At 40.7% G+C, this 24303-nt stretch overlaps 1 protein-coding gene across 1 annotated transcript in view; it reads left to right on the forward strand.

The window, feature by feature from the left end:
* Positions 1-24303, forward strand: part of LOC109872624 (protein kinase C-binding protein NELL1) — a 424089-nt gene that overhangs the window by 138150 nt on the left and 261636 nt on the right. Inside the window, exons 6-8 of the mRNA XM_020463927.2 lie at positions 9872-9944; positions 11217-11299; positions 21291-21425. Coding sequence (XP_020319516.1) covers positions 9872-9944; positions 11217-11299; positions 21291-21425 — 291 coding nt within the window. The remainder of the gene's footprint in view (positions 1-9871; positions 9945-11216; positions 11300-21290; positions 21426-24303) is intronic.

The raw sequence follows: 24303 nt of genomic DNA on the forward strand, positions 1-24303 counted from the left end.
TCCCTGTCTTAACATAAATACTTTAATCATATTTCACATACAATGTAGAGGATTGAGACTTCAAGACTTCAATGTAGAGGATTTTACTTTTCAAGTTACAGTTTGTCCTTTACAACATTTTAAATTACATCACAAAATAGCATCCCATATGACATTATTATTCTTTAGGTCACCTCTGACCACCCCCATGTTCTTATGTTAGCAATATTGTTCCAGTATTCACTTTTGAACGTGTTAAAGTTTTGGCGGGGAAAGTGTCTGTAGACAAAGTACATTCCTTTGTGGATTTTGGAGAGGGAGACCCTCTCCTTTAATTTACAACAGGGTGTGAACTGTTGTTTTCAGATCCAATGGGGAATCCACAGAAACCCTTTGGGATGCAGAAACTGGCAGGGAACCTTTCAGTGCAACAATGTCTCTGGAAAACTTTTTTCCAGGATTATCCGCTTCGATAACTGAGACACCGGACCAGCTCAGCGGCAGAGAGACAATCTAGCTGCAATCCGGTCAGTGTGGGACAAGTGGGTGGACCGCCTTCCCCTGTTTTACAACCCTGGGCCCAACGTTAAAGTTGATGAGCAGCTTATGCCATTTAAGGTCCGCTGCCCCTTCAGGCAGTACATACCGTCTAAACCCACAAAATATGGAATCAAGATCTGGGCTGCCTGTGATGTTGCTTTATCATGTGCTTGGAACTTGCAAGTGTATACAGGGATGCCAGATGGAGGAGCCCCTGAGAAGAACCAAGGGATGTGGGTTGTCCTGGACGTGACACAGGGACTCCGTGACCACAACATCACATGCAATAACTTTTTTACTTCAAAACAAGCTGGGACAGGAGCTCCTCAAGAGGAAGCTGACGATGGTAGGAACTGTACAAGAACACAAGCCAGAGCTCCCATCTTAGCTGTTTAATACATGGAACAGGCCTATCAATTCCTCTGAGTTTGTGTTCACGGCCGACAAATCCCTGTGTTCTACATGCCAAAGAAAGGCAAAAATGTGGTACTCATGAGTACGCTGCATAGAGATGGGAGAATCTGTGGACTGGAATGCCAAAAACCAGAAATCATAATGGATTACAATGCCACAAAAGGAGGAGTGGTGGCTGGCTACAGCTGGAGAAGGAGAACCCTACGCCTGGAACAGAGGGAAGCTCCAGAGGAGACGGCTCTTTCTCGAGGAGCTGGGCAAGGCATTGGTAAGACCTCAAATCCGGAGGAGGCAACATAGGACCCAAGCTTCTACAGCCATTGTGAGGAGGATTCAGGAGGATGATGCTGGTGCCCCATCCGCCCGACCCACAGAACCAACAACTCCAATACCGTAAATAAGTGTGAGTGATGTTTTTGCATGTGTGTGTGTCTGACTCTCCTACCTTGGCCTACTGTAACTGTATATGTGAGTGAGTGAGTGAGATGTTAGTAAAATTCCTGTACTAAGTGTTTTCATCTTTCTAGATTTTAGCCGGTAGGAACAAGAAGAAGTACTGCGATGTGTGTGGAACCAAGAAGGACAGAAAGACAGTACACATGCATCAAGTGCAATAAATACATTTGCAACACACACATTATAAAACTCTGTCCCTCATGTGATGTGTAGACTGGACTTAATTGGTGTTCAATGGGGCTCATTTATCATTTCCATAAAATACTGTATGTAAAATTCAGCCTTACAATTTTTTCAGTTCATAGCAATAAACATCAATAGTGATGAGAACCTTGTTTCATTCATATTTGTTCAAGATAAACACGATTTATTCCACCCATGTCTTGATTATAATATATTTTTGATTACAAAAATCACATTTTATTTTAAAAATTGATCAATGGGATCTAGCAGAGGTAAATGGCAAATACTGTATTAAACATGTATGCGTTCTATATTGCTTGCAATTGATATGTCAACATCTAGTATCTTAGTAGTTAGGGTGCATTTTTTCAACTTTTTGATAAAAAGTTTCAACGTCCTGCTACTCATGCCAGGAATAGAGTACAGTGCCTTGTGAAAGTATTCGGCCCCCTTGAACTTTGCGACCTTTTGCCACATTTCAGGCTTCAAACATAAAGATATAAAACTGTATTTTTTTGTGAAGAATCAACAACAAGTGGGACACAATCATGAAGTGGAACGACATTTATTGGATATTTCAAACTTTTTTAACAAATCAAAAACAGAAAAATTGGGCGTGCAAAATTATTCAGCCCCCTTAAGTTAATACTTTGTAGCGCCACCTTTTGCTGCGATTACAGCTGGAAGTCGCTTGGGGTATGTCTCTATCAGTTTTGCACATCGAGAGACTGACATTTTTTCCCATTGCTCCTTGCAAAACAGCTCGAGCTCAGTGAGGTTGGATGGAGAGCATTTGTGAACAGCAGTTTTCAGTTCTTTCCACAGATTCTTGATTGGATTCAGGTCTGGACTTTGACTTGGCCATTCTAACACCTGGATATGTTTATTTTTGGAACCATTCCATTGTAGATTTTGCTTTATGTTTTGGATCATTGTCTTGTTGGAAGACAAATCTCCGTCCCAGTCTCAGGTCTTTTGCAGACTCCATCAGGTTTTCTTCCAGAATGGTCCTGTATTTGGCTCCATCCATCTTCCCATCAATTTTAACCATCTTCCCTGTCCCTGCTGAAGAAAAGCAGGCCCAAACCATGATGCTGACACCACCATGTTTGACAGTGGGGATGGTGTGTTCAGGGTGAAGAGCTGTGTTGCTTTTACGCCAAACATAACGTTTTGCATTGTTGCCAAAAAGTTCAATTTTGGTTTCATCTGACCAGAGCACCTTCTTCCACATGTTTGGTGTGTCTCCCAGGTGGCTTGTGGCAAACTTTAAACAACACTTTTTATGGATATCTTTAAGAAATGGCTTTCTTCTTGCCACTCTTCCATAAAGGCCAGATTTGTGCAATATACGACTGATTGTTGTCCTATGGACAGAGTCTCCCACCTCAGCTGTAGATCTCTGCAGTTCATCCAGAGTGATCATGGGCCTCTTGGCTGCATCTCTGATCAGTCTTCTCCTTGTATGAGCTGAAAGTTTAGAGGGACGCCCAGGTCTTGGTAGATTTGCAGTGGTCTGATACTCCTTCCATTTCAATATTATCGCTTGCACAGTGCTCCTTGGGATGTTTAAAGCTTGGGAAATCTTTTTGTATCCAAATCCGGCTTTAAACTTCTTCACAACAGTATCTCGGACCTGCCTGGTGTGTTCCTTGTTCTTCATGATGCTCTCTGCGCTTTTAACGGACCTCTGAGACTATCACAGTGCAGGTGCATTTATACGGAGACTTGATTACACACAGGTGGATTGTATTTATCATCATTAGTCATTTAGGTCAACATTGGATCATTCAAAGATCCTCACTGAACTTCTGGAGAGAGTTTGCTGCACTGAAAGTAAAGGGGCTGAATAATTTTGCACGCCCAATTTTTCCGTTTTTGATTTGTTAAAAAAGTTTGAAATATCCAATAAATGTCGTTCCACTTCATGATTGTGTCCCACTTGTTGTTGATTTTTCACAAAAAAATACAGTTTTATATCTTTATATTTGAAGCCTGAAATGTGGCAAAAGGTCTCAAAGTTCAAGGGGGCCGAATACTTTCGCAAGGCACTGTATATGCATATGATTAGTATGTGTGGATAGAAAACACTCTGAAGTTTATAAAACCGGTTAAATCATGTCTGTGACTATAACAGAATGTGTGTAGCAGGCAAAACCCCAAGGAAAAACTGCTCACAATTTTCTTTTTTATATCCCTCCGCCAGTTCTCTGTATTGTCTATGTCAAGGGAAAATAGATAGCGCCCAGTTTACAGTTCCTACAGCTTCCACACGATGTCGCCAGTCTTGGGAATTGGGTTGAAGTTAATCCTTGGTGAAATGAAGAATAGACACTTCCTGTCAGAGGTTACACGGTGGAAAGTTATGAAAGAGAGATAATCTGCTATTGAATACAGATCGCCCCGTCATCAATTTGATCGATTATTAACGTTTACAAATACCTAAAGTTGGATTAGAAAAGTAGTTTGACGTTTTTTGGCAAAGTTTATAGGCAACTTTTTTAATTAAAAAAAATGACGTTGCATTTTGGAAAGCTGTTTTTTTCTGGATCAGACGGGCTTCATAAATGGACATTTTGGGTATACATGGATGGAATTAATCGAAAAAAAGAACCAATTGTGATGTTTATGGGACCTATTGGAGTGCCAACAAAGAAGCTCGTCAAAGGTAATGCATGTTTTATATTTTATTTCTGCGTTTTGTGTAGCGCTGGCCTTGCTAATTCTTTTGTTTACACCTCCTTCAGGTATTTCGGGGGGGGGGGGGTGCATGCTATCAGATAATAGCTTCTCATGCTTTCGCCGAAAAGCATTTTTTAAATCTGACATGTTGGCTAGATTCACAATGAGTGTAGCTTTAATTGAGTACCCTGCATGTGTGATTTAATGAAAGTTTGAGTTTTATTGAGAACTATTAGCATTTGGCGCTAAACATTTCCATTTCCTGTTGGCTAGGTGAGACGCAGGCGTCTCAGTGGCTGTAAGAGGTTATTAAGTACTTTTACGTAAATTGTTATGGCTGTATTGTTTTAAAAACCCAATAATGTTGTGGGTCCATCAGACCCGCGAACATTGTGTGAATAAAAAAACATGAACACCACACAAGGGTTAAGCCAAAAACAATAGGAGGGTGGAAGGTCGGAGTGGATGGGTGAATGCATAACGCGAATGTCTAGCAACCCAAATGTTGCGAGTTTGAATCTCATCATGGACAACTTCAGCATTTAACTTCTTACGGTATAGGGGACGCTTGCGTCTAACTTGGCCAAAAGCCAGGGAAAATGCAGCGCGGCAAATTCAAATACAATTATATAAAAATCTAACTTTCATTAAATCACACATGTAAGATACTAAATTAAAGCTACACTCGTTATGAAAGCATAAGAAGCTATTATCTGATGATAGCACAACAGTAAATAAAGAGGGTAGCATATTTCAAACCTGCAGGCGCTACACAAAACGCAGAAATAAAATATAAAACATTCCTTTGACGATCTTCTTTTGTTGGCACTCCAATATGTCCCATAAACATCACAATTGGTCCTTTTGTTCGAATATCCGTCCATATATATCCAAAATGTCCATTTATTTGGTGCATTTGATCCAGAAAAAAACAGCTTCCAAATTACGCAACGTCACTACAAATTATTTCAAAAGTTGCCTGTAAACTTTGCCAAAACATTTCAAACTACTTTTGTAATACAACTTTAGGTATTTTTAAACGTTAATACTCGATCAAATTGAAGACGGGTCTATCTGTGTTCAATACAGGAAGACAACAAACCAACGCTACTTTTCAAGTCTTGCCCAACTCTCAACAGTGTTACGCAGTTCCTAGATGGCCGTACTTCTTCATTGCACAAAGGAATAACCTCAACCAAATTCCAAAGACTGGTGACATCCAGTGGAAGTGGTAGGAACTGAAAACAAGTTCCTAAGAAATATTGTTTCCCAATGAGAACACACTGAACAGACAGAGACCTAAAAAAAACGGTTTGTCCTCGGGGTTTTGCCTGCTACATAAATTCTGTTATACTCATAGACATGATTCAAACAGTTTTAGAAACTTCCGAGTGTTTTCTATCAAAATATTATTATAATATGCATATCTTATATTCCTGGCATGAGTAGCAGGAAGTTGAAATTGAGCATGCTATTTATCCAAAAGTGAAAATGCTGCCCCCTATACCTTAAGAAGTGAAGCTAATTAACAACTTTGCAACTACTTAGCATGTTAGCTAACCCTTCCCCTACCCCTAACCTTTTAACCTACATTTTAACAGTAACCCTAATCTTAACCCCTAACCCATAGAGCTAGCTGACGTTAGCGTTAGCCACCTACCCACCTAGCTAACCTTAGCCACAACACATTGGAATTTGTAACTTAATGTACGAATTGGAATCTGTAACATATTGCACAAATTGCAATTCATAACATATCATACAAATTCTAATTTTAAAATGTCATACTATTAAGGATGATGGACATCCACAAATTAATACATACCATACGGAACATAACATTCATGTATCATACTATACTGAACACAAATATGAACGCAACATGTAATGTGTTGGTCCCATGTTTCATGAGCTGAAATAAATTAGCCCAGAAATGTTCTATGGTTTTGTGCACAAATTTGCTTTACATCCCTATTAGTGAGCCTTTATCTTTTGCCAATATAATTCATCCACCTGACAGATGTGGCATTTTAAGAAGCTGATTAAATAGCATGATCATTAAAAAGGTGCACCTTGTGCTGGGGACAATATAGGGCCACTCTAAAATGAGCAGTTTTGTCACACAACACAATGCCACAGAAGTTTTGAGAGAGCATACAATTGTCATGCTGACTGCAGGAAGGTCCACCAGAGCTGTTGCAAAATAATTTAATGTTAATTTCTCTACCATAAGCCACCTCCAACGTCGTTGTAGAGAATTTGGCGGTACATCCAACCGGCTTCACAACCGCAGACCACATGTAACCATGTCAGCCCAGGACCTCAACATCCGGCTTCTTCACCTACGGGATTGTCTGAGACCAGCCACCCGGACAGCTGATGAAATTGAGGAGTATTTCTGTCTTTAATTGAGCCCTTTTGTGGGGAAAAACTCATTCTGTTTGACTGGGCCTGGCTCCCCAGTGGGTGGGCCTTGCTCCCAAGTGAGTGGGCCTATGCCCTCCCAGACCAACCCATGGCTGTGCCCCTGCCCAGTCATGTGAAATTCATAGATCAGGGCCTAATTAATTCATTTAAATTGACTGATTTCCTTATATGACCTGTAACCCAGTAAAATCATTGAAATTGTTGCATGTTGCGTTTATATTTATGTTCAGTATAAATGTGTCTCAGATTTACATACAGAATAATACGAACTGCTCTGAGATCACGTTGGACCATCACAGCGACAGACACACACATACACGAACCGCCACGCACACCATGCACAAATGCACAAGCTACTTCTGAGCAATTAACCAAAATGTGGGTTATTCTTTGGTTTTTAGCATGAGGTTGTAAGTAACAAGAACATTTCCCAGGACATAGACATGTCTGATATTTGCTGAAAGCTTAAATTCTTGTTAATCTAACTGCACTGTCAAATTTACATGATCTATTACAGTGAAAGAATACCATTCTATTGTTTGAGGAGAGTGCACAGTTATTGTCACGACTTCTGCCGGAATTGGTCCCTCTTCTCGGTCGAGCGGCGTTCGGCGTTCGGCGGTCGACGTCACCGGCCTTCTAGCCATCACCGATCCACTTTTCATTTTCCATTTGTTTTGTCTTTGTTTTTTACACACCTGGTTTCAATTCCCTCATTACATGTTCATTATTTAACCCTCTGGTTTCCCCCATGTTTGTGTGCATTTTTGTTGTATCTGACGGCTGGTATATTGTTGCCCGGTTTTGTCATTTACACCCGTTTATTTTGTGGTTCCGGTATTTTTCCAGCACTTTAGTATTGTGTTTATACTGGTGTTTTCTTGAATTAAATAGCTTGTCCACGCATCTCAGCTCTCCTGCGCCTGACTCCTTTCACCAGTTACCCACAGCCTTGACAGTTATGAATTTGAAAATGTATTTGGGCAGGCTTGATACAACATTTTGAACAGAAATTAAATGGTTCATTGAATCAGTCTAAAATGTAGAACACACACTGCTGCCATCTAGCTGCCAAAATCTAAATTGTGCCTAACCTGGAATAATACATTGTGACCTTTCTCTTGCATTTCAAAGATTCTTTGTATTATCTTTTATCAGATCTAATGTGTTACATTCTCCTGCATTAATTTCACATTTCTACAAACTTCAAAGTGTTTCCTTTCAAATGGTTTCAAGAACATATCCTTGCTTCAGGTCCTGAGCTACATGCAGGTAGATTTGGGTATGTCATTTTAGGCGAAATTGGAATTAAAGGTCCTATCCTTCAGAGGCTATTCACATTAGTCTACGTTAGCTCAAACGTCCCGTAGGGGGGATACCGGGCAAGTAATTGATCAACATCGGTTCAATTATTTTATTTTTTATTTATTCTTCTGTGACCTCAATGTGCAGTGTCTGTAGAGATACATCAAATCAAACTTGGACTGTGCTATGTGGTAGGGAGTTGTAGTTTCCAACAGGCCAATATTCTACATAGTTTAGCGCCAAAAATGTGGTAATTAACTACAATGGCCATAACCCATTGCACAACCACTGACTGCCTGTGTACACTAAGGGAGCAGAGAAGAGAGAATGTGCATTTGCTAGGGATAGAAACCAGTTGCTTCAAGAGCCTGAAAATACATGATCTAAATGATTTATAATTGATAATTGATAATTGTGATACTTTTTTCATATTCGAACCAAAACCAAACCAATCTAAAAAAATATCTAATTAGCACGCACACACAAACCCCCCTCGTGAGAGTGATTGACACTCCACTGATGGCTTTCATGCACTGAGCCACTGTCACCACCAGTTAGACCCATGCAGTTGCTTTTTTGGTCATTATCAGCCCTTCAATGTTGATCTTTTTCTCTTTTCTCGTGTTTTAAACACCAAGAAAACCAAAGTTATGTTGGTCTGTTCCACTAGGAAAAGGCCAAAACAGCATGGGATACAATTAAGTATGGGAGGAGTACCAAACTATTGGGAGTGCAGAAACCAAACTATTGGGAGTGCAGCTAGACAACTGCTTATCATGGTTGTCTCAATTTTTTTACCTTTAATTAACAAGACAAGTCAGTTAACAACAAATTCTTATTTTCAATCACTGTCTAGGAATAATGCCTGTTCAAGGGCAGAACAACAGATTTGTAAATTGTCAGCTTGGGGTTACTTCCGGTTACTAGTCCAATGCTCTAACCATTAGGCTACCCTGCCACCCTAATCTATAATAAATAAAAAAAAACAGCATTTGTAATCAGAAGGAAAGCTAAATATTTATCTGGAAAAATTCTTAAGCAAATAACACAAGCATTAATTGAGAGTCAGGTGAACTACTACTGTTCTGTGTTCTGGGGAAATGCATCATCAAGTGAAGTTAGGAGGCTGCAGAATGCACAGAACAAAGCAGCAAGGATTGTTTAAGGTGGAGATATGGTTCTTCTGTTGCAGTCATGCGCAATGTTCTTGGCTGGTCTTCAATCGACAAGATAATTGAAAAAAACATGCTTATTTTATTTCATAATATACATCATTTAAAATGGCCAAGTTCTATTCACAACTGTATTCAGTTGGTAAGAGACAGACATTCCGTAAATACTAGTAGATTGTCCAGGCAAAATAACATTTCGATTTAGAGCAATAAAGAAATTGAATAAATTAACTGGGCAAACCAGAAACCTTTCAATATAAAAATGTAAACATTATTTTAAAACGATTTAAATATAATACATAGAAATGTTGTGGGACTATAGTAGATGAAGAATCAATCTTTTTTAGATTGAGTATTTATTGGGTCATTATGTTGGTATATTATGTATGTTTGTAATAGTGTGTTATATGTGAAAATGTGTTCGTATTATAAATTGTATTTTAATGTTTAAGGACTCTTGGAAGATTAGTCCAAATGGGGACTAAGAGAGATCCAAATCAAATCTCTCTCTATCTCCCCCCTCTTTCTCTTTCCTTTTCTTTCTCATCTTCCCCACAGGGTACCATTCAGGATGTCAAATTAATTTTTGCTCCAAACAGCTACATCACACAATGTCCCAACCTCAATCGCAAAGAGATCCAAATCAAAACAAATCTCTCTCTCTCTCTCTCTCCCCTCTTTCTCTCTCCTTTTCTTTCTCATCTTCCCCACAGGGTACCATTCAGGACGTCAAATTCATTTTTGCTCCAAACGGCTACATCACACAATGTCCCAACCTCAATCGCAGTAAGTAGAGTAACTGTTATTACCCGCATTTATAAAAGTAAGAGTGCTACTCTAGGATCAGTTTAGCATTTTAGATAGTAATGACATACAATTGCAATTGGCATACAATTGGCATACAATTGCATTGACAGGGGAGACCTGATCTTAGATCAGCACTCTTACTCTTACTTTATGATTACAGGCTAGGTATGATTAGCTTGTTGTTGAGGACATAGGACGGGTTATTCCAACATGTTCCTTGGTCCTTGTTCCCGTACTCTTCTTCATTTTGTATGAAAAGTGAAGAGGTACTGAGAGACAGTGGATATGGCATCCTGAAATGTCTCATTAGGTATACTCCTCTTACTAATCCCTCATCACTGAATAAGCCAGTCAAACTCTATCTCTGTTCTCGCTCTCCCTCTTTCTCTCACTCATTCCCTCTTTCTGTCTCTCTTTCTCTCGCACCTACACATACATACTCGCACACACGCACATGCATACACACGCACACCCACACACTCACACACACACTTTTTCCCTTATCTCTGTCATCATAACCTCCCTCTTTCTTTCTTTCTTTCTTTCTTTCTTTCTTTCTTTCTTTCTTTCTTTCTTTCTTTCTTTCTTTCTTTCTTTCTTTCTTTCTTTCTTTCTTTCTTTCTTTCTTTCTTTCTTTCTTTCTTTCTTTCTTCCTCCCTCTCTCTCTCTCTCTCTCTCTCTCTCTTTCTCTAAATCCCTCCTGTTTATTGCCAAACAAATCCAGATGCAGGGCTTGTGTTGTGCATTTGTGGCAATGCTACTGTCTCTGTTGCTGATCAATAAAGCATGTAATCATAGTCTGTCACTACACTCATCGATACTCGTGTGAACCAGCACTCGCGCCGCAGCCGAGAAGCCAATACAGCACTATTAGCTGCAGGACAACAAGCTTTTTAATATTAATATAATATATATCTTTCTTCAAACATGCTTACAACATTGTGTAAAGTGTAATTACCTACAATCCTCTAAAAACAGAGCCTTGTGGCAAGATAAGAAGTGCAAGGAGATTAAAACCAGACTTCCAATGAGTTCAATCACTCAATTTTCTCTAGCTTTGGTTATCGTCATAAAATATAATTATACTTTGAGCAACAACATTTTTGTTTTGGTAAAATGTGTATAAATGTACCTCTTCTCTTTTTCTATTATTTTGCCTCCTCTCTACCTCCTTCCTTTTCTCTTGTCCTTTACTCTTTTATCCCCTCTCCTACTCCTGTCTTTCTTTGTCCCTCCTTTTCTCCTGTTGAGGCTGTCCGACATGCAGTGATTTCCTGAGCCTGGTGCAAGGCATCATGGACCTTCAGGAGCTGCTGGCCAAGATGACCCTAAAGGTGAGAGTGACCAGTCACTCTAAAAAAAATAGCATTTTGACCTCAAACAAGCGACCTTATAAGTGATGTGGTGTGATGCTTTATGTCCCAACATTGTACCTGAGAGACCTTAGTCAGAGGACATGAACATGCACACACACAAAGCCTCGTATCAAAGCCCTCTCTTCCTCCTCCAGAGGTCATACAATAGACACAGACACACACACACGGGGTAAGTATGATCGGAGGTCACAGTGGTGTCATTAAATGGCAGCCATCTCGGCCCTGCGGGACACTAACAGGTGCTGAACATTATGTTCCTCTCAGCACGACCCCCAACCGTGTGTGTGTGTGTGTGTGTGTGTGTGTGTGTGTGAAGCAAGGACAGCCCACCAGCCAGCCCTGGGCTTGGTGTCATCCCACTGTAAATAACCTCCTTCATTTTAATGGACCCGAAGCTCTCACTTTGTCAAAATCCCAATTGGCACCCTGTTCCCTATTTTGACTAGGGCCAAAAGTAGTGCACTATATGGGGAATAGGTTGGCATTTGTGGTACAGCCTTTCTGACTCCTCTGCTTATACAGCAACGCAGCCGGTAGAAATGGCACTTTCCTCCCCGTGTGTCTGTAAACGAGGGCGGGAGGGAGAGGGGTGGAAGGGAAGAGGGTGATGAAGGTGGCGGATGAATAATTGCTAACCTCTTGGTTCCCGGCTGGCTGTATAATATAAAGTGTCATGGAGAGTGAGCTGAGAATAGAAGTTCCATGCATGAATTAGCAGTGGCTGTGTGTGTGTGTGTGTGTGTGTGTGTGTGTGTGTGTGTGTGTGTGTGTGTGTGTGTGTGTGTGTGTGTGTGTGTGTGTGTGTGTGTGTGTGTGTGTGTGTGTGTGTGTGTGTGTGTGTGTGTGTGTGTGTGTGTGTGTGTTTGTGAGATAGAAGAGGTTGCAGAAATGGATGACCATGTGTCACACACACTTTATGACAATCTTGTAGCATGTCATATCTTGCATAGAGTATACTGCAAGTGCAGTCTATTTTCTTATGTCTTCAATATACACTGCTCAAAAAAATAAAGGGAACACTTAAACAACACAATGTAACTCCAAGTCAATCACACTTCTGTGAAATCAAACTGTCCACTTGGGAAGCAACACTGACTGACAATAAATTTCACATGCTGTTGTGCAAATGGAATAGACAACAGGTGAAAATTATAGGCAATTAGCAAGACACCCCCAATAAAGGAGTGCTTCTGCAGGTGGTGACCACAGACCACTTCTCAGTTCCTATGCTTCCTGGCTGATGTTTTGGTCACTTTTGAATGCTGGCGGTGCTTTCACTCTAGTGGTAGCATGAGACTGAGTCTACAACCCACACAAGTGGCTCAGGTAGTGCAGCTCATCTAGGATGGCACATCAATGCGAGCTGTGGCAAGAAGGTTTGCTGTGTCTGTCAGCGTAGTGTCCAGAGCACGGAGGCGCTACCAGGAGACAGGCCAGTACATCAGGAGACGTGGAGGAGGCCATAGGAGTGCAACAACCCAGCAGCAGGACCGCTACCTCCGCCTTTGTGCAAGGAGGAGCAGGAGGAGCACTGCCAGAGCCCTGCAAAATTACCTCCAGCAGGCCACAAATGTGCATGTGTCTGCTCAAACGGTCAGAAACAGACTCCATGAGGGTGGTATGAGGGCCCGACGTCCACAGGTGGGGGTTGTGCTTACAGCCCAACACCGTGCAGGACGTTTGGCATTTGCCAGAGAACACCAAGATTGGCAAATTCGCCACTGGCGCCCTGTGCTCTTCACAGATGAAAGCAGGTTCACACTATGCACATGTGACAGATGTGACAGAGTCTGGAGATGCCGTGGAAAACGTTCTGCTGCCTGCAACATCCTCCAGCATGACCGGTTTGGCGGTGGGTCAGTCATGGTGTGGGGTGGCATTTCTTTGGGGGGCCGCACAGCCCTCCATGTGCTCGCCAGAGGTAGCCTGACTGCCATTAGGTACCGAGATGAGATCCTCAGACCCCTTGTGAGACCATATGCTTGTGCGGTTGGCCCTGGGTTCCTCCTAATGCAAGACAATGCTAGACCTCATGTGGCTGGAGTGTGTCATCAGTACCTGCAAGAGGAAGGCATTGATGCTATGGACTGGCCCGCCCGTTCCCCAGACCTGAATCCAATTGAGCACATCTGGGACTTCATGTCTCGCTCCATCCACCAACGCCACGTTGCACCACAGACTGTCCAGGAGTTGGCGGATGCTTTAGTCCAGGTCTGGGAGGAGATCCCTCAGGAGACCATCCACCACCTCATCAGGAGCATGCCCAGGCGTTGTAGGGAGGTCATACAGGCACGTGGAGGCCACACACACTACTGAGCCTCATTTTGACTTGTTTTAAGGACATTACATCAAAGTTGGATCCGCCTGTAGTGTGGTTTTCCACTTTAATTTTGAGTGTGACTCCAAATCCAGACCTCCATGGGTTGATCAATTTGATTTCCATTGATAATTTTTGTCTGATTTTATTGTCAGCACATTCAACTATGTAAAGAAAAAAGTATTTAATAAGAATATGTTCCCTTTATTTTTTGGAGCAATGTATTTTCCCGGAGTACGAACGCATGCATATATGCTACTCACGCAGGCACTCACGCACGCACACACACACATACACACAGATGATTGGTATATCCCATCGTGCACCTATGATGCTGGTGCTATGGTGCTGGGGAAGCCAGCCTGTAGTGGTCCCGTATTTTTAAGGTAGTTCCTCACCCTGGAGTCCCCTCAGTCTATGGAGGAATGATCTAACATCAAGTTGTAAAATACAAATACTTTGCCTTTAAGCATCACCATATCATCTTGAAATTGCGTTTCAAATATTGCATTTTTGGACAGCTCCTGTCTCCAATGCTCACGGCTCAAATCCCTGTTCCGTAAGGAACATGCAACACCTTTCAATCGACAGGTTGATCAGAGCTCATGCCTTAATGACCTCATCCTCAGTGGATTAGTGTGGCCTGGAGCCTGGTGCATGAGATGTGTAAGGGCCCACTAATGAGGATGGGCCCATCGTCTTACTCTATAGATGGTTACTAGGTAGTAAAAGGGGCGTAAACCATTCTCACCACTGAGTGTGTTGTTGACGAAACAGAGGAGAGACACGGAGGCCCGACTGGTTTAGCTATCCTAGCTAGCCTGGAGCCTCAAGAAACATTTAACACTGCAGGAGCTGTGATTATGTTGCTTTTCCGGGACAATTTTGACCGCCCGGATTTTCAATGTAGCAACTGTTTGCTTGCAGAGGACTACAGGAGCGAAGTGGCTACTCTTAGCAAACAAGTAGTGAACCTATATAAGTTACTGGGGAATCCACACCCGCCTACTCTTTCTTTCTCTTCTACCCAAGTAGCCGGACGCCACTCTGTCTTGGTGGAAGTGTCGCCGCCGTGTCGGCTCTCCACAATCGTCTGGAGGGTACCCTGCAGGGATCCCTCCCTGAAGGGGTCTGCCCCTTCCCTGAATAATGGAGCTAGTAGGATGCTTCTGGATGACTTGGGGGATGTTCCTGTTGTTATGTCCAGACCAGACACAGACCAGAAACAGCTTTGCGGGCCTGGGTCCAGAGGTACCTGTGCCTTAGTCCTCTGTTCTGTCTCCCTCTCCGGTGGCTTCCACCTCGTGTTCAGATCCTCAGAGCTCCCACCCTCATCTGACCGTGAGGCTGTCTGAGGCTCCTGCCCATTCATCATCCATGATGGATACTACAGATGGCTCGAGTCCATCGGGCCCACCTCCCTTAAGTCCTCAAGGGGTTTGCAAAAACACTTGAGGTGAAAGAATGGCCGGATCTCACCCTGTGCTATCCGAATACAGGACATTACTTGGCTGCTTCTGACCGTTCTATGACAGATGCCATGAACTGACGCTGTCGTAGTCCATGTAGGGTCATACGACATTAGGAGGGCTAGCTCGGAACTTCTGAAAATTGATTTTAAAGAACTGATTCTAGCACTGAAAGATTTCCAAAATCGGCCAATTATTTCAGGTCCGTTACCGTTGTTGGGATGTCGATGTGAAAGATTCAGCAAGCTATTGGCATTATACACCTGTCTAAAAGTTTACTGTAGCTCTGTTGGAATCACTTTCACAGAGTCCATCGAAATCATCTTGGTTCCAGGACTCTATCCACGCATTTCAAGACTGCATTGAGACAATGACATCAAGACCAGTTCAGTTAATCCCTACCATTGTATCACTGAGTTGTCATAATGCTGCAGCAAATGTACATTATTCCAGGGGTGTTGGCAGACACAATGTAAGTAACTTCATTTTCATCCCCTTAACTGCCCTGAATGCTTCTGTTGATCCTAGAGCTATTGTATGCTGGAATCACATGCCTATGAACCAGAGCTATACTGTTAGCACTGAAGAGGTGTGTATTAGTAGGAATTCCATTGTGTGCAGCTCACCCTGCAGAATCAGTTCAAACAAATTAGCATGTCTACTTCTGATAAGCTTCCGAGTAAAGTATTAAAAACAATCATCCCAGAAAAGTGCCATAAATAGCCCACATTAACATATGCAGCCTAAGAAACAAGGTTCATGTAATCAATAATGTGCTAGTAACAGATGACATTCATGTTTTTTCCATTGGATAAAAGCAGAGACTCAGAGCTAGTATATCATTCACTGCAGTTGAGGAACAAATGGGAAAGTAATTCTGCTTTGAAATGTCATAAACTTGCTACCCAACTTTTTAGAAAATGGCCCTTGAATATTTTGGTACACCTCCTGGAGAGCTCTTCTTTGTCTACACCCATTCATCATCGTTCACGACCTTAGCCCCACCAATATATTAAAGGATTCACATGTTCTAAGCCGTGAGTACGGTAGTGTACAACCAAAGATTTCCAGACAAAAGGCTGGTTTACACTACTTCTATCAACATGTCTATATACAGTTGTCTTAGTGACATCATGAGGATTCTATTGTTTTCCGACGTACAACTTGTCATTGTGAAAAAGTAGAAACACAAAAACGACAGGCTGCATGACATCAGCAGCCTACGGGTCCAAAATAGCATAACTGGTGAATTTTAACACCAATAAACTCATCCGTTTAAAAATGAGCTGACCGGCTCAAATCAGTCTTATGTAGCAAAATTTGAAATTGTGTTTTCAAACTGGAAAAAAATAGAGACTCAGAGCTAAAAAATGGTATATCATCTACTGCATTTTTTGATAAAAAGAGGGTGAAAGTTTTATTATGGTACAACATTATCATCAACTGTTAGATGTTATTTTTAAGGTGTAAACCTCAAAAGGCCTCTCTGTATCTTCCCTCTCTGTGGCAGCTGACAGGGTGTCTTCATCATCCTCCTGTTATGAAAATGAACAATTTTGTTGTTCTACTCTAATCCATTACGAAAAATCAGTGGAGTATTATTTATTTATTTATTTTACCTTTATTTAACCAGGCAAGTCAGTTAAGAACACATTCTTATTTTCAATGACGGCCTGGGAACAGTGGGTTAACTGTTTAAGAGTACTTACAACTGCATGGAGGTCTATTATGACAGATAACCAGACAGATTACACCATCAGTCACTGGTAGAAGATGAAGATTAGACAGTTAAATTATAATTTTGCCCAGAAAAGTACACCACCAGTTTGAATTTTGTGTTTACAACAGTGTGCAGGCCACATCACAATTTTTCAAATATACAGTGGCTTGCAAAAGTATTCATCCCCCTTGGCATTTTTCCTATTTTGTTGCCTGAACCTGGAATTAAAAATGTTTTTTGGGGGGTGTTGTATCATTTGATTTACACAACAAACCTACCACGTTGGAGATGCAAAATATTTTTGTGAAACAAACAAGAAATGAGACAAAAAAAATAAGAACTGGAGATTGCATAACTATACCCCCCAAAATCAATACTTTATAGAGCCACCTTTTACAGAAATTACAGGTGCAAGTCTCTTGGGGTATGTCTCTGTAAGCTTGGCACATCTAGCCACTGGGATTTCTGCCCATCCTTCAAGGCAAAACTGCTCCAGCTCCTTCAAGTTGGATGGGCTCTGCTGGTGTACAGCAATCTTCAAGTCATACCACAGATTCTCAATTGGATTGAGGTCTGTGCTTTGACTGGGTCATTCCAAGACATTTAAATGTTTCCCCTTAAACCACTCAAGTGTTTCTTTAGCAGTATGCTTAGGGTCATTGTCCTGCTGGAAGGTGAACTTCCGTCCCAGTCTCAAATCTCTTGAAGACTGAAACAGGTTTCCCTCAAGAATTTCCCTGTATTTATCGCCATCCATCATTCCTTCAATTCTGACCAGTTTCCCAGTACCTGCCGATGAAAAACATCCCCACAGCTTGATGCTGCCACCACCATGCTTCACTGTGGGGATGGTATTCTCGGGGTGATGCGAGGTGTTGGGTTTGCGCCAGACATAGCGTTTTCTTTGATGGCCTAAAAACTCAATTTTGGTCATCTGACCAGAGTACCTTCTTCCATATGTTTGGGGAGTCTCCCACATGCCTTTTGGCAAACACCAAATGTGTATGCTTATTTTTTTTTCTTTAAGCAATGTCTTTTTTTCTGGACACTTCCGCAAAGCCCAGCTCTGTGGAGTATACGGCTTAAAGTGATCATGTGACACTTAGATTGCACACAGGCGGACTATATTTAACTAATTATGTGACTTTTGAAGGTAATTGGTTGCACCAGATCTCATTTAGGGGCTTCATAGCAAAGGGGGTGAATACATATGCACGCACCAGTTTTCAGTTTATTAGTTATTTTTTTCATTTTCACTTCAGCAATTTGGAATATTTTGTGTATGTCCATTACATGAAATTCATTACATGAAATTAAAAAATCAATTTAAATTACAGGTTGTAATGCAACAAAATAGGAAAACCACCAAGTGGGATGAATACTTTTGCAAGGCACTGTATAACTCAGAGTCACCTTAAAATAGATTATTATGTCTAAAGGACAACTAGGAATCTGAAAAAGTAACAGCAGTCAATTACAAAGAATTGTACCGCTTCAAGGAGATTAGTGTACCAAGTTGTGTTAATATGGATGGGTGTGCGTTACTGAGTTAACACTGGCAAAAGGATGAATGTACATATATCATTAATTTGAATAACTAACCTCTCTAGGGTAGGTGAGACGCTAACGTCCCACCAGGCCAACATCCGGTGAAACTGCAGAGCGTTAAACATTCTAAATACACAATTTGTTATAGTATCTTTCATCATTTAAAAGAGGAACGTCTTATTAATCCAGCCGCTGTGTCAGATTTCAAAAAGGTTTTACTGCGAAAGCAAACCATGCGATTTTCTGAGGACAGCTCCCCGCACACACAAGTATTATTAGCATTTTCCAATCAAGCATTAAAGTCAGAAATAACAATAAAATAAATTGCTTACATTTGAAGATCTTCCTCTGGTGGCAATGCCAAGTGTCCTAACTACACAGTGAATGTTTGTTTTGTTTGATAACATCCATTTTTATAGCCTAACACGAAACATTTGTAAAACGCTTGCGTCGTGATTTCCGTCTCATTCAACTTTGAACAAAGCGTTCGTGGTAATTACACACACTCAACAAACGTTTATCCAGTCATGGTTGGTTTCATTGCAATCCTCTGGTTGTTACTAACACAACCATACTTGATGGTTCTTTTCCCGGGACGTATTGACCGAAACAAACCGATTTGAAGACACCAATCAATGACATTATTGAGCACCAATGGTAGGACCGGTCTATCGTTGATTGACTGTATTTTGGCCCAATGACCACTGATCATCTTGAAATCTAGCTTGGAAGATAGCCAATGAGCGGAGGTAAACGGCAATATGTAATGGTTATACGTTCGAAGACCAGCCTTTGTTGTAAACTCTGGCGTAAAAGAGGTTCATTCGCCATTGCAAATCCTACTTGACGGAGCCACAAGTGTTACGCATAGCAGTACATCGTCCATAGCATTTTCAGCAAGTTTATATATTTAAATTATGGCAAATAAATCAGGAAAAGCTAAAACAACGTCTCTAAATATATAGATTTAACCCAAATTATAAAGGAAATTGATAGAGAAAGAGATACTGAGTTGCCTCAGCACCTTCTGTCCCCTCTACCTCTGTCCCTTCTGCTCCAACCAGTGGTGTTCACCTGCCCAGATTCGTCTCTGTAGGCATGAATGTGCCTCATGGCAAAAAGGGCACAGTAGGGAGAAGTCGTTGTGCCCTTTGTCACTGGAAATGCCCCATCACCTGCACCACCTGTTCAGTAAGCCACTGCTTTACAGCAGAAAGAGACTGCTATGGGCCATGGCACCAGCAGCACAATATTGTAAATAGAAAATGTTTAAATAGTTACTCTTGTTATTAGTTTATGTTTAATTATTATTATTATTATATATTTTTTGGGGGGGGGGTGTTAGAATAGCATTTATGTATTTTGTATATAGTTATTTCCTTCAAAATGTATCACTGTACCAATTCGGCCACTTGGGTACATTTGTGTGGGACACCTGGGTGACTTCATGCTCAATGTTATGTAGCTCGCTCATTTTTGAAGTTATCTGTCTAAAACTTTGCTCAGTTATTGTTGCCATCTTCTGTTCTTCATTCAAATCATCCCCAGCATCCTATCTGTATGCTTGGCTGTTCTTGTTCAGTTGAAAGATGCAGCAACAATAAAAAACAGAAAACATATGTTTATTTCCTTGTATTTTCTTTTACCAGATCTATTGTGTTATATTCTCCTAAAATTCACATTTACACAAAATTCAGAGTGATCCTTTCAAATGATCTGTAGAAAATGCATATCCTTGCTTCTGAGCCTGAGCTACAAGCAGTTAGATTAGGGTATTTTTTAGGCGGAAATTGAGAAGAAGGGGGGGGGGTACCCCAAAGAAGTTAAGCACTTTGTGAGTGTGTGTATGTTCGTGTGTGAGGTATATGCTGAGGGTACACCCTAAAAAATACTGTCACTGGGTAAATATATGACAGAACACACAGTGGGATATTTTGACCTAGCCAGTTGGTTTGTGTAAATTGGGTTGTTTGGATTACCCAAACATGGGTTAATTTAACTGTCAGTTGTAATTTTATTAACTTTCATGATGGTTTCACACAGCAGCTGTCTTTTTTAAGGTATTCCATAGGATATTTTCAGGAGGCATGACCTATTAGGGAAGTGGCTATTAGATAGTTATTTTTGGCCACCCAGAGAGGAAATGTTTCTGTTAAGTTTGTACACTGAAAATGTATAGTTCAATATTTTTGCAAATTGTTCCTTTTAATTTAAAATGAGTAACATTAATATTTATATAATGTAACGAAATGGTAGCATTTAGGATATGCAAAGTCTCTTAAAGAACTCATACACATGTGTAAGTATTGTTAAAGCTGGAAAAGTGTCAATATTCAAACTTGGCATGGAATAATAATACAACAGAACAGATGAACTGGAATGACATTTACTCTCACGGGTGGCCAAAAATAGCAATCTGAAAGACACACCCCTACTAAGCCCCACCCACCCCTTCAATCTTGTGATCTGACCCACTGGGTCATATCTCAATAACCCAGCATGAACAACCCAAACTTGCACTTTTTAAAGAAAACAACCCAGCTAAGTGACCCAATACCTGCAACCCAGAAGTTGGGTATTCCAAACATCCCAGAATTTTGTAGATTAAAGGTAGTGTATATTAAAGGTAGGGTGACTAGAAAATAATAATGGTTTTAATTCTGAAACACTGGGGGCTAAGCACACCAATGTCCATTTCTATGTGTAGTCGGTTGCTTTTGCATTTTTTGTCCTCTTGCTGGTTGAATTGGATTATAAGTGCTGCGATATTTAAATGGATGATGATCTGTATTTATCTCTGTGTGTGTGTGTGTGTGTGTGTGTGTGTGTGTGTGTGTGTGTGTGTGTGTGTGTGTGTGTGTGTGTGTGTGTGGGCATGCATTTGTGCGTGTCCAGCTGAACTACGCAGAGTCCAGGCTGACCCAGCTGGAGTCCTGCCGCTGTGAGAGAACGTGCAGTGCCAACGGTGTGGTCTACAGAGACAAGGAGCTATGGGTGGAGCCAGAGAACTGCAGGAACTGCGGCTGCATGGTGGGCATCCCACCCGTCACACAGATACAATAACGTTGTATCTTTCTCCTCACAATAGTAACTTCACCTCACACTAGTCAATTTGCATATTTTTGGAATATTCAAGCCAGTTCAATTTACAAAATAAAAAAAACACTTAAACATGTACAATGTTTCAATTCACAAAATAAAAATATACAAATAATGATAATGATGGGCAATAAATAGTATTAATAATTAGTATAATTACTATAAAAGGGCAATGGGTTCTATAACTGCTTCAAATATTTTAAGCCAGATCCTAATTGGGATGTCAAATGTTATGTTCCTTTTGACGCCAAAGAAGGCTCAAATTGGATGTTCCTTTTGATGGCGTAGAAGGCCCTTCTTGCCTCTCAGATCATTCACAGATTTGTGGAAGTTACCTGCGGTGCAGATGTTTAGTCCCGAGGTACGTATCGTTTTTGTGTGCAATAGCGCAACATTGTTCAGGTGGAATGTGGATTCTGACAGGTCTGACAGAATCTGTGCAGAAAATGTAGGTAATGCTGTAGGCCCTCTTGGTTGGGGACAGAAGCACCAGACAACCTGCAAACAGTAAACATTTAACTTCAGAGTCTAGTAAGGTGAGGCCGGGTGCTGCAGACTGTTCTAGTGCCTTAGCCAATTCATTGATATAGATGTTGAAGAGGGTGGGGCTCAAGCTGCATCCATGTCTTATCCCCGGCCCTGAGGAAAGAAATCTGTGTTGTTGTTTTTTTTTTACAAATTGTAACTGCACACTTGTTGTTTGTGTACATGGATTTTATAATGTTGTATATTTCCCCCCCAACACCACTTTCCATCAATTTATATAGCAGACCCTCATGCTAAATTCAGTCTAAAGCGTTTTTGAAATGGTTTGTCAATGTTTGTTTGTCAATAAGGGCGTGCAGGGTGAATATGCGGTCTGACATTTGTTCAGAAAATTATGCTGTTAATTATGATGCAGATGATTTTCCCAAGGTTACTGTTGATGCATATCCCATTGTAGTTTTTGTGTTCAAAATTGTCTCCACTGTTGTGGATTGTAGTGATCAGACCTTGGTTCCAAATATTGGGGAAGAGTTGAGGATAATGCTAAAGAGTTTAAGTATAGCCAATTGGAATTTGTGTTCTGTATATGTGACCGACCTGTATATGTGACCGATATAGAAAATTGTGTTTTTTTTATACATTGGATACAAGTAGAGACACAGAGCTACACAATGGTATATCATACACTGCATTTTTTGAGGAACAATGGAAAAGTAATTATGCTTTAAAAGTTGATAAACTTGTAAACTCACTTTGGAGAAAATGGCCTTTAAATATTTTGGTACCTACTGGAGAGCTCTCCTTTGCCTACACCCATTCAGCATTGCTCACATCCTTTTAAGCCAGCCCCACCCATCTCTTTTGGGATTCACATTGAGGTCATGTGCTAAACAGTGAGTAGTGTAGTAAAGATTAAGACTAAAAGTGGTAAAATTAGTAGCATACAACAAGGAACATTTTCAGGTAAACAGAACGTGTCCAGATACAAATATTTGATTAATATTAGATAACGCTTACCCAGACACACTTGTCTAAATTTATGGGTCATGTGAAAGAAATGCTATAACCCGAAGCCACATCCAGTGGTGGAAAAAATACTAAATTGCCATACTTGAGTAAAAGTAAAGATACCTTAATAGAAAATGACACAAGTAAAAGTGAAAATCATCCAGTAAAATACTACTTCAGTAAAAGTGTTTGGCAGACTGAACACAGTTATATAGATCACCTCAAGATAAAAAAGTAACATTCAATATCGGTAAGTTAGACTAAATATTAGCACTACACAATCTGGTGGGTAATAACCTTCAATCTGGATCACAACACAAAACAAATCATAAGACTAGAGAAATTTATTGACAAATATTACAGAAACAAGCAACACCCAAACATGACAGAGAGTAAGACAGGGGAACCTATTTCAAAACGAAAAATGTGACTCTTCTACAGACACAGACAATTTAATATTTTCACCCCCGGGAATGGTAAAGGTTAAAACCGATCTGTTAAAATCAATAATTTACAAACTAGCTATACTTGAACTAGTCAGTAAGGATATAAAGGGGTTTAAGGCAAGCCTCGAGATGAGTGATGAATAAGCTGTGACATTGGAGAAAGACACAAACAAGCTAAAAGGGACAGTCAATAAGATTGAAACCGAAGTTAATTAACTTATTGAGAACATCGTTCCGAGAGATGCCTTACTTGACATGCAGACTAGATCCATGAGAGATAATATGGTACTTACAAGTATGCAAGAGAGAGAAGAAGAAGTTCCTGAGTCTGTAGTTAGAGAGTACCTCCTTACAGCTCTTCAGATCCCACGCAGAGCTATCAACAAAATCCAACTCAAACGTGTACCCTGCTTCGAACAGAGAGGGCAGAGGTACGAACGCCCAATTGTTGCCAAATTTGCTTTCTTTAAATATAAAATAATCGTTAAAAGCCTGGGTAAAGGACTTGCTGGCAAGAAAATAGGCATGAATGACCAGTTCCCGAAGGAAATTGCAGAACGCAGTGAAGTTCTGTATCCAATTTTCAAGAAAAATAGATTGAAAGGGAAACGCGTGGTTGATAAACTCTATATTGATTACCAGTTGTTTAGAGACAAAACAACTACTCCATGGCTATTCTAAAAATGACAAAATTCTCATAGAGGAGGCGAATAATGAAACACACAATTCTAGCCCTGTTATGGATTGTAATAATACAACAGCAAAATATAGCTTTTCTATCTATTTTAAAATATAACTAATTGGAACACAAAAGTGGTGTGTGTTTTTTGGTGTTTGGGAAAGTGTGGCGTTGAGTGAGAAAGGAAATG

This window comes from Oncorhynchus kisutch, linkage group LG3 (assembly GCF_002021735.2).
Source record: "Oncorhynchus kisutch isolate 150728-3 linkage group LG3, Okis_V2, whole genome shotgun sequence".
NCBI lineage: Eukaryota > Metazoa > Chordata > Actinopteri > Salmoniformes > Salmonidae > Oncorhynchus > Oncorhynchus kisutch.